Genomic DNA, 16,612 nt, shown 5'->3' with positions numbered 1-16,612 from the left:
ATGAAAGGCCTGCTAATGACACAGCATCTTGCTGTTCTTTTACACCCAGATAAACGTAGCACTTCTAAAACACATATCTCCAGACCTCCAGATTGCTGTGGGTGAGGAGAGGTATCTGGCTTCTGGCTTTACATTTAGGTACAAGAAATGCATATGTGAATAAATAAAGTCAGGGAGGAGAATCTATGATGTGAAAGATCTGTGAAAAAAATAAGAAGTTTGTTTCTTGTTTACATGAAGGCCATTTTATTTTGGTCTACAAGGGTAAAGAGGTCTTAAAGTAGAAGTAAATCATCTTTATATTCACTTCGAGGTCTGTCTGTGCAGCTAGAAAGATGTGGCCTTAAAATAAATTAATCTAGTTCTACATTTCTTGATTTTGAAAGGTTTAGGCTTTGCTTTTCAAAAGGAATCCATCAGTGCTGTACCTTCTAGCCTGGGAAGAGCCAAGTAAGACTCAAGTAAATCCAAAATTAAGACAGATGGTGTGCTGCCTTGTGGTCAGTCACTCTAATTCAATAGGGCTCTGTACAGGTCTCTGTGTTACTGTATTTGCTGGGAGGTTATAGCTTTTGTGCATCTTTTTTCTTTTTCTTTCAGAGTTAGGGACTAAAATATTTAAATCACTGTGCAATATGTTCCTGAGGCTGCAGCTCAGCCAAGCATTTGAGCTCATCTATCGTGCATGAGAGACAGACATCAACATGACCTTGCAGTTCAACACAGTTGCAAATGGTTTGATGGCTCAGGACCAAACTTTTATGTTAATGAATTGAATTTTTAATTCAACAGATTTGCTGATGTGTTGTTATTATTTTTGTGGTGAACAGGAGCAGGGGCAGTGACACTGGTGCACACCCAGGGTGCAAAGCAGTGCTGCACACAGTGGCTCTGAGCAGCCTCAGCCCAGCTCCTGCCTGTGCCATTTTCTCCTGCTGCAGCACTTGTTAAACCTTTTCAGTGCTGTGTTGAGGGAGAGCTGCATATTTCTCTTAACCAACCCTAAATTGAATCTTAAAGGTTTTTAATTGAATCCATTTTCATGTTTTCACATAATTATGCAATCATAATCTTGAAAAGCACATGGCATGTGATCATTTTCTGCCTAATAAGAAACATAAATGTTGTTTTCAGGGGGGTTGTGCCTGCGTGTGTTGTTTTAATGTGGAACATTGCAGCTTTAAATCTTTATTTTATGTAGTGACATGAACCCACATTTAGACCCGACTCCCCCCTCGCCCCCGCCCCAAATATTTATGTTTTATAAAAATTCCGAGCTTGATGTTGTGCAAATTTTCTTTAATGTTTTATATCATTTGGGGTGTTGTTTATATAAGTGCCATGTTGTAATTCTCTCCTATTTCTTCCCCCGCGCGTGTCCCTGTACAGGCAAAGCACTTCCGTCTGTACACACAGGAGGTGTTGGAACTGGGTCACAATGTCTCCTTTCTTCTCCTGCTCCCCGCCTCAGACGACGTCTGCACTGCCCCAGGACAGAATAATCCTTACACCCCACACTCAGGATTTCTTAACCTCCCTCTTCAGATGTTTGAACTCGGTATAGTAGCTTGCTTCACCCAGAAATATTAACCCAGTCTCCTTATAATAAAATCACAAAGTTGTATCTGTTTTCCCCCTTGTCCCAGTGGAGAGTCAATAAATCACATGATGGCTTTGGCAACAACACTCCCTATAACTGTGTACAAGTTACAGAGGGAGCAGAGCGGTTAAAGCATATACTGTAGCCATCGTTATTGAAATGCAAAGCAGAGAGCAAAGCCCACAGTTATCCACTATGTGTCTATAAGCTTATTTGGAAGATGATGTTCTTCAAAAAACAGAACCACACAACACAGCAAGGTTGGAGCCTGAAAGGAGATGCAAAAAAACATCCCTCTGAGTTGTCAAGGGGATAACCACTGGCTCTGTAATGAGAATATTTGCAGTTCCAGATTGCAGATGGTCCCACTCAAGGTCTGACTCCCTCACAACACCGTGAAAGGTCTGAATAGGTTTTCCCATGTGAGGGTCATCTTCTTCCTTTTGATTCCTGGAAAAATGCAGGAGACTGTCCTATTGCTGTGGTGAAAGAAAAGCTTGGTGTGAAAAATGCCAAAGCACCGGATTTGAATCTCTTTCTTTAGGGAGCACATCCTGCACTGTAGCACATTCAGCCCTCTTGTTCCACTGCCTTGCTGACTGGGTAAGAATTCCCCAAAACAGAGTTTTCCAGCTGTTTCACAGAAGGCACAAGATGCTTTAGCTTCAAGGTCCTCTATTTCTCATTTCTTCTTCTTTGGTCCACAGAGAAAAGAAAGGTTCCACATAAAAGCAACTCATAAAGACTTAATAGTTCTTTTTAGAAAGAATATTATATTTAAGTATGGGGACTGCTGAGCCTTTCACATCAGTCTGCTCTGTTTCCTTCTGGCCTGTAAAACTGGGCATCTTTCCTTCGTTTGCCTTCGAGAAGAAAGATATGAGCCAAAAGTGATGGAGTTGGTACACCAGGAGCCACTACACAACAGGCCTCTTGCAGCAACTGTGTCCTCAGTGATGTCTCTCTCAGGTGTTATGTGACACCATTACCTTCCTGTCTCTGTATATCAGTGCTGTATTTAGATATTAATGGAGGGTCTTACCATGCCTGTGTTTCTGCAGTCACAACAGATCCATGACCCACCATCACCCAGCAACACAAATTTCATTTGGATCAGGCAGGAATACACGACTGTATTCATGCCACATCAGCCACAGCACACAAAGTGGTGCCTGTGACAACCCTGGGGTTTTGTGGTGGCTGAGGGAGGACAGATGCCAGCTGAGCTGCCATAAAATTCTGAGGGGTACAGCCACACAATACATGGTGTAGTCTGCCAAGGAAAAGTTAGTCCTTCAAAGGAAAACTAATGTAATTGAACATGAAGGGTTAGTTCAGTGCTTTGGGTCACGTCCCATGGCTGCAGTGCCCTAAAGCCAGACTTTTGTCTCCTGCCCTGCCACCCTGAGGCCTGTTGCCTCTGTGTTTGGAGCACATCATTTCTCCTGGTGAGAGGGGACGGCTGTGTCACTGTGCAAATTAATGCATGAAGCATATTAATCTCTGATGAAATCATCTCCACTCTAGAGGTTGTGCAGACTATTTAACTCTCGTTATGTGGCACAGAGGCCACAGGCAGGAGCCACTCTCAATTCTGGAGCACAGTCTGCATCGGGCTGGCAAAGCAAGCCCCAGGTACTGCCTGGGGTGATGTGGTGCAGGTAAACACGCAACAAGACATCTCTCAAAAGGAATTCCAGGTGCAGCCCTCTCTGTTCAGCAGTGTTGCTACAGTGGGAAAGCAGTTCATGGTGGAGAAAACAGTATGGAAATCTGAATTTTACTTTTGAGTGTTTTTTTTCAGTAAGCAATCCTCTGGCCAAAGGCAGACGACATTTCTATATGACTTATTATATATGTATCCCTGATGTTCTATAAAGTGACTGTGATTCACATCTCAAATATTAGAAGCTTCCATTCCCCATTAGCTGGTGGCTACCAACTATATAATTGCATAACCACAAAAGACTATGTTGAAGTAACATTTGTTAAAGTAACATTAAAGGGTCTGACTTAAAACCACAAAGGCTCGAAACTTCAGCACTGGAGCCGAAACCGCGGCTGTAATTCACTCAAGAGTCCACCACATATGGCACATGCACTGTAAGACCACACACTATTCAGGCTGGATCCCTGCTATATCTAGGCATGGCTGAAACCAGAAGGTAGAATTCTTCCTTTCACTCTTTTTTTGTGAGATTTCTATGTTCAGATTAGGCCTTTATTGTCACAGTGTCTGTGACCGGATTTCTTCGTTTGAGAAATTCTTCTCAATTATTCTTATCATGTTGTTTGCAAGGGATAAGTAGACATGTGACACTGTTTTCGTTTCTCTTTTTAATATTTATGATAAGAATGTATGCAATTTACACTTGAAACACCCTGAAAAATACCATGCCCCAATCCAGAATCCAGTAAACGGACAGGCATTTGCTGCTCTAACAAGATCATGCTGTATGTTTGCATTTACCAATGAATGGGGAAGTATTTCTGAAAACTTCTTCTCCCTCAGAAGTTCCAGTAAGTCTGCACTGCCATTTGTAGAGGTAACTGCTAAGTTTTGCCTGAGCAGTTACAGGTTCTGGAAGAATAAGCTTTAAGAAAGCAGGTAAATCAGCATTTCAGAAGCTCCGTGGCACTGAAGCTGTTCTGTCTCTGCTACCTTTGATGGAGCTCCAAGAGCTCCGTGCTGCTCCTAAGTCAAATTACACAAAGCAAAGGGTCATGTCTGAACTTTCTGTGTCACCCTTCTGCAGGAGAGTTCGGGGGATGATGTGTGGCAACACCTAAAAGGGTTTTGTTTCCCCCAAACTGTGCTATCACTGCAATGCTTTTCCTGCTGAGTCATTTACCCTGAAGTTCCTGATTTAAGCCAGCACAGCCCAACAGAAAGTTACTAGCCTTCAAAATGATCCTTTCTTTCTGAAACACTCAATTAAAAGAAATAAAAGATGAGTTTAATTTTCCAGTCATGTCACTACTTTCTTGATAAAAGAAATGATGAGCTATAAAAGCCTCAGAAACAGCCTTTCTGATTGAAGCTATCAAGGGCAAGATAGCCTCTGGAGCTGCATACTAAGGGCCTGATTATCCCTGCACTTAGATATAAATTAGAAATGACTCTTTTGAAATCAGTGAAGTTACAGAGTAAATCCAGTGTAAACGAGAAGAGAATTAGAGCCTGTATTATTTATTTCTAGCTTAAAGTAACCCATCCAGAGCTGGTTATTATATTTAATAAAATTTGTGTTCTGAAACCGAAGGATTTCATATTTCATAACCAGAATATAACAATTTTCCTTTGCGCTTGGTCTTTTCACAGTTCATTTTTGCTGTTACAAGGAAAAATTTATAAGCCTGTATTGCCGCCTTTCTGCTGTCATAGAGCTGGACTCTCTGAAAACCCAGCAATCCCTGAGGGAAGCAATTTCAGACAGTGAAGTCGCTGCAGCCAAACAAAGACACCAGCAAGTTATAGACTACATACAGGTAACAGTCTGTTTCTGACTATTCCAAGGAGATTTTAAGGTGGCTTTCTTAAAAATTGCATAGGGCTGTAACTTGAAATCTAAATGGAGAATTATTCACAGACATCATAAAAAGAGCAGTTGTATCAAAAGTGCAATTCTGTTTTTATGAAATTCAAACCCAGAACATGCTTTCCTTAGTTGTTGCTTTTATAGAAGGATTTTTATGGGCAAAATCAAATGACAGTTATACTAGACTGTTATAAAGAAATGTGTCAGTCTGCTTGTAAAACTCCCTCCCATCTAACGTGAGGTAAGTTAGCACCATGTCTGGGCATTCAGTTGTGTAAGAGTTTTTCTTTGTCTGGATGAATTGAAGACATTTTCCACCACGATAAGGTGGCAATTAAAAAGATTAAAATGAATATTCAGACTGGGTTGTGGAGACAATCTGCATCAACAATATCACACTCAAGAATGCAGCTCTGCATTTCAGATGGCAAGCTGGCCCCAGAAAGGTCTGTGAGTCTGGCCAGCACCATGCAGTGGCACTGCTTCAGTCTCCCAGTGCAGAAGGACCACTGATGTTACCATCCTTATCTAATTTGCTCATTCTCTGTCTCTCACACTGATTTTCCTGGACTGTTCCCAAATCAAGACTTTACCAACTCAACTCAGGGCTCTTTGAACTACACCCCATTGTTCAGAATAGCAAAGCCTGTCCTTTTGTAAACCACTTCTAGACAAAGCTCATGACCTTTGCAGAGTGTGTCTGTGGACATGGATGAGCTACCTTTCTACAAGAGAGGTGCAGATAAGTTTTCAGCTCTCTATTCTTAATATTCAAGGAATCTTCTGCTGGAACAGGGGCCGAGACAACCATTTGTCCCATTGACAATATGTTTGGCCCTCCATAATTATGAACAAGATGATAATATTCCTATTCCTTTGTTCTGCATTCAGACCCCCCTTTGCCTTATTCACTTGGTGCTTTTGGCAACCTCCAGAGGGGCAGAGAGGAATGTTCCACTGTACTTTCACCTCTCCCTCTTTTTCACCTTTCCATTCTCACACTCAGAAAATCTAGCTTTTTCCCAGTATGCAGGAGAATTTGGAAGATTTTTATCCCTCGCATCAAAAATAACCATATGTACATTAATATGCATGTACTGCATAGACGGCTCTGTGTCCCTCTTCTCCAAAGTGTCTGAGTCACATCTATAGGCTGGGAAAAACGTGGGAGAACATTTTAAACTTCAGTGCTTCGTGCTGAATTATTGTGACAGTGTATTGGGCTTGTCAGGTTTCCTCTCAAAAAAATGAAAACCAGCTGTATTCCACCTATTGGCAAAAATCTCTCAGCCCACCACATACCGCAATCTTCAGGGGTGACCACGAAACCGCAAGAGCATTTGTGTGATCCGAGATCTAAGACAGTGTTGAAGTCACTACACAAACCAAACATTGTAAAGAGCAAGGGAGTCTATATAAATGCAGGTCTGAAAAGGAGTCAGAGGGCAACTGAAAAGTAAAAATTATTAAAAATAAAAAAAGAAAAATAAAAAACCAAAACCAACCGGCAGATAAGGTGCTTGAAGTCTTTACTGGAATGTTACACAGCAAGGAAAGAAATCTACAGACACTGAGACTAAAACTGAAGTTAATTTATATCCTGCTATGCTTCTAATGTTACTAAATTTTAAAAGAACCACAGTTCATTAAAATGACCTGCAGAATGGCATCAGGGGGAAAACCAACAGGATTTGCATTTTACTAAACTGCATGCAGTATGATTCTTGATTGGGGTTGAGGGAGGATCACAGAAAGGAAGTATAAAATCTCTACAATCAAATAGGTGAGATGTTTGCTAACTGGCATTCTCTTCATGGAGCTGCACTGAAGTCTTGAAATGATGCAGGATTATGAATTAATCCCTGAACCATTTGCTATTCTTATCAGTGTATATTCTTAGCTCAAATTAACTCAGTGGCAAGGCTTGCACTGACATCATTGGAGTCGGGATTTCACCTTTACATAAAAATGGCCATACTAGGTCAAAACAAAGATCCATCTCGCCAGCTATCCTGTCTCCAACATGGCTAATCTGGCATCTACAATATCCCTTGGGAATAAATTCCACACTTTGAATATGCATTTTGTGAAGTATCTCCTGCTAAGAGTAACTGCTGGAGAACTCAGAACATCAGTCTCAGTCTCCTTCTCACTGATCCCTCTGTCACTCCCCTGTTTGACAATTCCCACTGCACAAAGTACCCCTCACTTCTGCCTCTCCATTTACTGACCCAGGGCTCTCTGCATTCTTGCAGAACATTTCTTGTGTAACTACAAAGCAGTTTCCCTCAAACACTGCAATGTTAATATGAAGGCTCACTTTAAATGAACTTGTAGAAGTACAAGGGATGTTCTAGAAGGACACTGCAGGAGGATTTTATACCCACAGCTACTGTCATTTCATGGTTGTAACAACATTTGCCCAGTCATCAATGATCCTGAATGGCCTGAAGATGTTAAAAGTGTTCCATTATCAAAAGATTTCAGACCCACATTAAACAGCATCTTTCCTCTCTGCAGAGATGCTTAAAGCTACATCCTGCTATTGATTTAGGCACTTGTGTCTTTTTATCTCTCAGGCATGTGTTAGAACTGGTTTTGTGTAGATTCATACTTTTAAAATGTATGCAGACCAAAATGGTGATAAGGGAGAAATCTGCAGTTTGACTCATAGCTGTGCCTCAGCCTTCCACACAGGTATATTCTTCCACACCTGTGTGTGTTCTTTATATGTTAAAAACTACATTTAAACTGAGGTGGTTTTGACACCCCGGGTTTGCAATGGTGAAGTCTCACTTTCACTCCAGTACAGAATGAAAGCACATTTCAAGTGTGCTACAAATTGATCAAAAGACAATTTTCATTTTCTTTCCATGTCCGATTTTAGGCCTGAAGTACATAATTTGAGAGTCTGGTGGTCCCTGCAGTGGTGGAAGAGAACAAGCACTTAATCAAAATCACTTCAGACCACCTCAACCTGAAGAGTCCTGTCAGGGGATTCTGCTGCTCTCTGTTGGCAGTGACCACACACCTACTCGGGCACTTGAAGAAAGCACACTCTTAGGCAGAATTAACACTCAACTGTATTTTTTCACCATTTTTTTCCCCACAGCAAATCGATGAGATCTGGAGGGAAATGAGATGGATCACAGAGGCACTGCAGTATGCAAGGTACAAGCAGCCAGCAGCTGGCCTGCCCATAAAGAAGTTTGTGGATCTTTCAGAAGAACACCCTCAAAAGAAAATGAGCTCCATCTCTTCACACCTAGACTGTCTTCCTTCACCTCCCCCTTCCCCTGAGGCCAGAATCCAGAGGAGAAAAGCTGTGAGTGGTAAGAGAATTTTCCTGTGTTCACCAAGTGCAATCTTTGAACTCACTTTTAATTATAACAGTTCTTGCACGTCTTTTGATAAAGGAGTAAATTTTTTCCCATACCTGCCAAGGTATTCTAACAATCATTTCACCAATCATTTGCCACTCAATATCCTGAGATCCTCATACAAGCTTTACAATCATTTTTTGCTTTCAACTCCTCAGAATTACTGCTCATCATCAGCCAACTTTGTCACCTTCCTGTTCCAGATCATTTAATGAACAGGCTGGAAGTGACAGGTACTACCACTGGCTTCTCCATGATGTCCAGAATTCCAGCAAAATCCAGCCATGGTGAAAGATGACTGCTTCATTTGTTGCCTACACCAAAAATCTGCTATTATTATATGGAGGGAGCTTTCTCTTCATCCTAATTACAGCTTCCTTGCTGCAGAACCTGTGGTAAAGAACCTTGTCAAAAGCTCTTCAGAGCTCTGAGGATGACTGTGTATTAACTGAGCACATGTTCAGAGTTTTATTACACTGATGAGGCATGAGTTGCTAAGCAAAAGCTACTGACCCTTTCTCATCACTCATGTATCTATTATTCTTCCCCAGAGTTTCTATTAATTTGACAGAATCTTAGATTTTTCCATAGTTCCCATTTGCCACCTTCTGTTTCTCTGATATTACAGCCATTTTCTTTCCAGACTTTGACTGTTCCTCTGCTTTGCAGCAATTGTGTCTTATGCCCTTGTTTTGTTTTGATAGAGCAAATTTTAGTGCCAATAGTCCAATTTAATAGCTGTTTTCACACACCTCAGTGTTCTCAGTGGTTTAGACAAGCATTTTAAAACACAGAATTACACAAATAAGTACCCACCTCACTGACAATTATTGCTTCTCTGTATAGCCAGAAAATTAAACTGATGAAAGAAATGGATCACAGCAAATAAAGATGAAGCAAATGAAACAGTAACACCCATTTTGCTAACAGAATTAGGACTTTGGAGAAAAAAAAATAAACCATCATTCTGCTGAGCAACAAGTAAATGAAACAGCAGAAACAAAAGCAACAGAAACTGCATTAAACAACTGCCATAACCATTTTGGTAATTATAATTTGGGTTTTTTTTTTTTCAATTTGGCAGTTTTATACAGTTAAGAAAAATGAATCAATCTATTCTGATTAGATTTCATTAGGTTAAAAGCAAAGAAACCTGAAGAGGCTGCTGCTTTGATCTGCTCCATTACACAGTGGTGTTCATTCTCAGCCCCCCTCCCTGAGCTATTTTTCCCCTGTATTACAGACCATGAATGCAGAATAATCCTCAGCTCTGGCACCGTGCAAACTGGAGCATTATCTTGTCCTGCATGTGCTGGATTCATTATTGCTGGGCTGTGTCAACTTACACCAGCTCCAAGGGAACAGTCAATATAAAATCTATGTTTTATTCCTTGGATCTAACATAAATTATCCAGGGCAATGGAACATCAATCCATTCTGTCACACGTGCCACTACTTATTACATTATTGATCCTTCTGAAGCCAAATGACAGCAACGATTTCAGTGCCAGTGTGAGATTTTCTCTAAAAATTCACATTTGAACTATTTGTGTCTGCTTTGGATTTGAACACACATCATGCACCTGATGGGCAAAAGTGTGGTTTTTGTTCAGCAGCCTCCACGTTGTGCCTTGAGCCTCTCAGCACACATGCAGTCACACCCTGCTCACAGTCACAGAGGTATAAATCCAGATAACTCAGCTGATATCTTTAATAAAAACAGAACCTGGATTAGAGATTTTCATTCTCCCAAATCTCCATCTCTATAAAATTTAGTGAAAGCAAGAAAAAGAAGACAGATCCTTTCAGAACTTAGTCCCAATTCAAATTCAAATTTTTTTCCCTGTACCTAATATAAATTAATCCTTTCTGCCTTTCCTAATTCTACAGCACCACTATAACACATCTGTAAATCCTCCCTGATAAATCCTCCCTGACTCCTGTCTTTGCTGTCACCTCAGCCCACGGCAATTCCACAGAGGCAACACACGCACATTTTCAGAATTCTAGATTTGATTCTAAATTAAGACAAAAAAAACCCCCATAAACAACAGCTCAGCAGCTTCTCTCCCATGCCTGTCCTTAGTGTTAACCAGTTCTCCCTGCAGACTCCCAGCCCTGCTCAGACGAGGAAGGCTGCTCTGAAGTGTTCCTGCCCACCGACAGCGACTACGACTCCAGCGACGCGCTGAGCCCCAGGGAACTGGACCTGATTTACTCCTCGGCCCAAGACATCTCCCAGCAGGCCAGCAGTGGCCTGGGAGGGAGCGCTCCCGACGTCCTCCAAGCCCACGACATGAAGCCCTGCCTGACTCTCCAGGAAGGCCTGACAGAGTGTGGTGCCTTCGACCCTCACGCTGAATGCTGCACAGAGTCCATGAGCAGTCTGACCCTGTCGGGGCTCACATCGAAAAGCACAGACAAGTCCTCGAGCTCCAAGCAGCCACTGGGCTTTTTAGGGAAAAGAAAGCTCGGGAAGCACCAACATTACAACTACTTTGGCCGGCAGCACCGCTGGCTGCGCGTGCACAGCGAGACACAGGCGGGCTCCCTGTCCGAGGGGGTCTACACCCAGCATCTCATGAGATCCCCAGATTTGTCCCAAGAACCTACCTCCAGCCAGCAGGTAAAGAGCCCCAGCGATGGCCCTCGGAGCACTTTCGTACCTCACGCATCCAGCCTCCCAGAAGGTGAGCAAGGCAAGTATGAGGAACCAAGGCAGAATGTCCACAGGATACATGTGGAGCCTTATGAAACGACATTTGGGGCTGAGGAGGGCAAGCCCTGGGCAGTGAGCACGCCGTCTGCAGGACACACAGATGTGCACAATGCTATGCAACAGACCACGGGTCCAGATGAGCAGCTGGGTTCTGCTGTCCCAGAAGTCTTCAGCAGCACCCTTTAGCCCCAGAATCCTGCACGGCTTCCCATGAGATATGAGCATTATGCACATAAGGCCATACTTTCAAAACCACTTGTAAAATTCCAGCTCCTGAAACGGCAACTCACGCCACCCAGAAGAATCCTGATCTTTTGACTTCCTCACCAGGTTTCTGGTCTCACAGAGGTATCATCTGTCAGGGTGTGAGCATTATTGTTATTATTGGCATCTGCAGGTTTGCAGGTAGAGTCGCAACAATCACCACATAATAGAACAATCTGTGGCTGCAAATCCAGTAACAGCAGGTCTCTTGATGTCCATGTTTCTCTGAGCATGCAAAATTTTAAGCATGAGTGGTTCTGCCTGCAAGTTAGCAGCAACTTGGTGTCCTCATGTTAGGGCTGTGTCCTAAACTTCTATTTACCTGTTTTCCGCTGTTTCCTGTAAATTTTTCTACTTCTCAGCCTTCTCGAGTGGATTTAGGTTGGATATAACTGGAGTGCTAACTGTTCTAGTAATACAAATGACCCAGAGTTTCTAGGCATTTAAAGAAATGAAAATTCTTTCAATATCTACAAAATGCAGTCAACACCATCTCTGACTGCCGTCAGAGCCTGACATAATTAGCACAATGGGGTTTTTTCAGGAGCTTAGATTTCAAATTATTTATGTAGCAAGTTATTTTAAAACCTTAGGAGGTGAACCTTTGAGGTCAAGAGCAGGCAGAGTGAGACCAGGTTCTAGAGGAAAAATAGGCAGGGTCTGCATGAGATTGAAGCACAGTTTGATCTGTCTTCTGCCACCACACAAAAGCACATTTCATTATGTTGAAATAACTCTTAGACATCCCTTGGAAAGAAATGCCCCTATTTTTGTTCCTGAATATTCACTGTAATTTGATCACCACATCTGAAATTGGGATATTCTGGCAATTCAGGTGAAGGAAATCTGGGGTGCAGTTTGAATCTAAGATTTTATCTTTGGGCTCCCAATAAATACTCATATCATAAGGAGGGTGGGAGGTGGTGAGTTATCATCTTGTATTGTTCAAAGGCAGATCACACTGAGTCAGGATTTTGTCCTTTGCAACCACAGTAAGACTTAAGAGAACTACAGAAGATGATCTCAAAAATGAAATCTGCATTAATGAGAACCATAACACTGGAGTCACTAAGAAACGAACTAATGTGGAGAGAAACCCCAGCTGTTGCACAAGCTTTAATTTTTCTTAAACAGTTCTTGAAGTTTAATTTTATAGGCCACATTCCTGCTGGTTAAATTCCCTCACTCCGTGTTTGCGCAGCCTTCTACCTTTCGGTTTTCCAGCCTCCAGGTGGATACATTCTAAGGCCCCCAATAAAGAGATTTGAGTTAAATAGTTGAGTTTACAAGTCCTTGAGGTAAAGGTAAGGATTTGGGCCCATGATCTGTGGTCCTTATTAAAATAGCACTTCCATAACCCCAGTGCTATTAAAATCCCTGTGAACTCAATCCATAAATTCAAAAATAAATGTTATTCACTATTTTATGCTTGGTCAGTATGTGGAAGCCAAGAAGAGTCTTTGCAGTGATAGGAAAGGCAAAAACTTTCTCACAAGGGATTTACATTTGTAACTTCTCTTTTTGGGAGCGGGAAGTTAACTTTTTTGCACCAAAAATATTCATTCATTACCTGATCCAAAGCCCAGTGAGGATGGAAAGACTTCCATTCACCCCCACAGGGTTTGGATGAGACCCACACTGAAAATTCCTGTGGGTGAGAACACACGGGGGGAGCAGAAGTGTCAGTGCCCATTTGCAGTTAGAAGGACACACATTGTGTGGAGCTGGGACTGGGGAAGGCCCCACTCACCCTCAGAGCCAAGCAGAGATGTCTGACTGTCACTGAAGGCACTCACAGCTGGTTGCTTTAGATTCTGTTCATTAGCAGGAGGCTTTGCACCAGGGAGACAAACAATGTGATGCTCATATGCAGAGCCAAAATAATTTACATGGTTTTCTAGTGCCCAGCCCCTCGCCCAGGCTCCCCTAATCTGTCTCACCTCCAGGTAAAACTGCCATAAAACTGTCTATTAAAGAATAAAAATAACAATACACTGAGGCCATATGTTTTTGCAGGAAGTGACAAGACAAAACAAGATGTTTCTAAATGAAACCCACCTCGCTTTGCTCTGGATCATCAGGAACAGCGAGGGCGAGAAGCAGCAAAATATTCAGCAGACAGGCACTCACTGCTGGTGAGATAAGGATGGAAAAATCTGTTCCCTGCTCCTGCTGCTGGACGATTCCAGAAGCAGCCATGTAGCTAATAAAGACTAGGTTCTTTACTGGTAGGAAGGGCTTGACTTCATCATAATCTTCTGTGCTGAGATGGAATTTGGGAGTGCAATGCCAGCCACAATCTACCCTGTCTTGATTTTAACCCTCCTGTGTGGAAGGAATGTTTAGGTCATGGCCAATGGGACATGCTTCCTCGATCCTGTAACCACTGGATTGAGGTTATTCCACATACTTCAATAGTCAAAATAGTAATTAATAGTTCTGGGTTTAAATACTTCTGGTTATAAATATGTGTTCTTTGTTCAAAATTGCTATCCCTACCTATTCTGAGTCTCGTTAAAAGAATAGTAATGAACACCCAAAGATAAACAAGTAGTAGACAGTGCTGCCTTTTGAGTACTGCCATAATATAATCATAATAGTTCTGCAGTTCTCTTAGGAAGATCACTCACACATTTCACAAGTAACTACAGCAATTCAGAAGGATCCTGCAAAATGCAAAATCCAGCACTGTCATCCCCAGTCCACAGAGGCACAAGGGACTCTGAGCAGAGCTGAGTAAAGGCTCACAGTCAGGAATCGAATTAAAATTAGGAACTCAGACCTTTGCTTCAATTACTGGGAACCCTTTCTCCACGCTGAGCTCGAGTGCCCCTCCAAGGACTCTTGCCCAGAGCTGGGCAGGGCTGTGGCTCAGAGCCCACAGCACACCAGAGTTTCCTCAGCCAGCAGACAGTTCATTCAGCCTGTGCCCACTTGGTATCAGCTGAAGCTCTGCTCTCAAGAGGGTACTTGGGCTTGTAACTTCTGGATCTCTCTCTCTTACTCATCTATCTTGCCACAAAACCTTTGTCCTGCATTTTCCAGGGAGTGTATTTTTCTCCTGGGCTGAACCCAGTCCCTCCTATTTCTAGACATGACATTGACTGGCTAGAAAAGTGTATGATGCTTTAATATTATGACTCCACAGAAAGGAAAAAAAATGTGGACCAAATCTCCCCATTTAGTGGTCTAAAACTTTCCTATTTCTGCTGGTAGGAAGTGAGACAAACTGCAAAGGTTTACACTCAAAATTTCTTGCACTCACAAGAAGGCTGTCTGCCCATGAACAGTTTGCCTGAAGACACCTGTGGCTCAAGCATTTCCCATGCTTCGTTTGTGTTTTGTTTTTTTTTGCTTTAAATACTAATTAACAATTGGATTTTCTACGCTGTAAGACACAGAGAATTCTATAAAATAATGTTTTTAAATATAGACTTTAAAGGGGGAAAGGGGAGACAGAATATTTTATCCTGAGAATTTAAAGTGTTCTGGAAAGAGATGGTGCATCTTCAAATTCTCTATGGTATAAAGAAATGCATTAAGTTGCTGGTCAACTCTTCCAAGGTGATTAAATGCATGGCTCATGACTGTTATGTAAAACTTCAATACAGCCTTACAAACAACAAGGGTATAGTGTATCTGAAAATAAGATATACAGCTTGGAAACTTACTCTGAATTTCTCTGAGGTGTTGAACTTTGCCATCAGCAAAAAGTGTTTTTAGGAAACAGGCCTCTAATTTTCAGACAACAGAGATTTCATCAGGTTGGGTCTCTCATTTTTCCACTACAGAAACACATTAAATAACTAGAATACTTTATTTGTAAGTATAATTTATCCTCTGACTCCACGAAGTAGAATTCACAAGGCTAAATCACTCCCAGAAGTGAGAGGCAGAGCTTTTGACCCTGTATATTCTTTGCAAAAAGCAAGGGCAGCGTTCCCCGAGGTGGGCTGCACGTTGTACCCTGGCAGCATGGACTGGTCACCCACCCAGCCCCCCTCCTGAGTGCAGGCACCCCCACAGCCTCCCCCCAGCTGAGGGAGAGTCTGCAAAGCCATCAGGAGTTGTTTTGTTGGTCTGATTGGGCTCTGGAGCAGCCCCATCATTGTTGGACACCCTACAGATCCCACCAGCTCAGAGATCACACCTCTCCTCACTCCTGGTGTCTGTGAGCTCTGACCCTGCCAGCTGGTTCTCAGTCTGGAATTTTGGGGTGAATAAGAGCCAGACTGGAACACCTCCCTCAGTTGTTTCATACCACAGCACCTTGCACAAGATTCAGCCTTTAAATCAGTCATCCCATAACAGGGCAATGTGTTACTAAGCTTGGCTGTCACCAGGCTACGGAAACCCCTCTATTTGGCTCGTCAAATAATAACAACAGATTTTTTTATGTTTACTGTTATTTAATTTTCTTTCTTGGAAAAGCTACGTGAAACTGAGCTGACGTTGGAGGAGAGGATTGGTGTAGCACTAATCTACCTTATTACTGTGAATTGTAGTAACTTATTAAGCAGATTTTAAGCTAAAAGCACAGACTTTATGCGTTTTATAAAGGTCTGTTTAGGCCCAATCCTGCTGTCCTTGGACCTCACTCCAGGTTCTTTTTCACCAGTGTAGATCCAGAGTAGTTCCACCCGAGCTGAGTCAGGTGTTCCCTGTACAGGTCAGCACACCCTGACTTGCTCCCAGGGCTGGCTCAGGGTCAGCTGAGGCCCCGCACCAGTGGAGTCACCATGAAAACAGCACATTCATGCTGGTGTAAAAAATGACATGTGTAAGGAAGATAGAAGGGTCTTATCTCATGGAATATCACCCTGGATATTCCAGGGACCGCTGGATCCGGACTGGGAGAGCGAGATACCAGTGGGGGAAGCCCCCCCTGCCTGAAACGCTGCTGCTCCTCAGGACAGGGACAAACCCTCTCCCGTGTTCTGCAAACGAATGCAAAGGGAGTCCCAGTCCTTTTGCCGATAAAAACGAAGACTTAACAGGGTTATTGGGGACTTGGGGGAGGGGAAGAGGGGTTGTTTGTTTTTCCCCCTCAGAGAAAAAGTAATTTAAGGGAAATGTGCGAGGCGGTGTTTAATTGCTTCCTGCCTTGTTT

At 42.6% G+C, this 16,612-nt stretch overlaps 1 protein-coding gene across 3 annotated transcripts in view; it reads left to right on the top strand.

The window, feature by feature from the left end:
- Window positions 1–16,396, top strand: part of ANKFN1 (ankyrin repeat and fibronectin type III domain containing 1) — a 129,693-nt gene extending 113,297 nt beyond the window's left edge. For all 3 annotated transcript variants that reach the window (XM_051797926.1, XM_051797928.1, XM_051797929.1), the window contains 4 exons: window positions 1,390–1,558; window positions 4,923–5,089; window positions 8,252–8,471; window positions 10,628–16,396. In XM_051797926.1, coding sequence (XP_051653886.1) covers window positions 1,390–1,558; window positions 4,923–5,089; window positions 8,252–8,471; window positions 10,628–11,424 — 1,353 coding nt within the window. In that variant the 3' untranslated portion in view covers window positions 11,425–16,396. The remainder of the gene's footprint in view (window positions 1–1,389; window positions 1,559–4,922; window positions 5,090–8,251; window positions 8,472–10,627) is intronic.
- Window positions 16,397–16,612: the final 216 nt, after the last annotated feature.

The sequence above is a fragment of the Manacus candei genome, unplaced genomic scaffold, assembly GCF_025592945.1.
Source record: "Manacus candei isolate 608988 ecotype Guabito, Panama unplaced genomic scaffold, ASM2559294v1 h1tg000047l, whole genome shotgun sequence".
NCBI classification, from domain to species: Eukaryota; Metazoa; Chordata; class Aves; order Passeriformes; family Pipridae; genus Manacus; species Manacus candei.
This window is presented reverse-complemented; position numbering and strand designations above follow the sequence as displayed.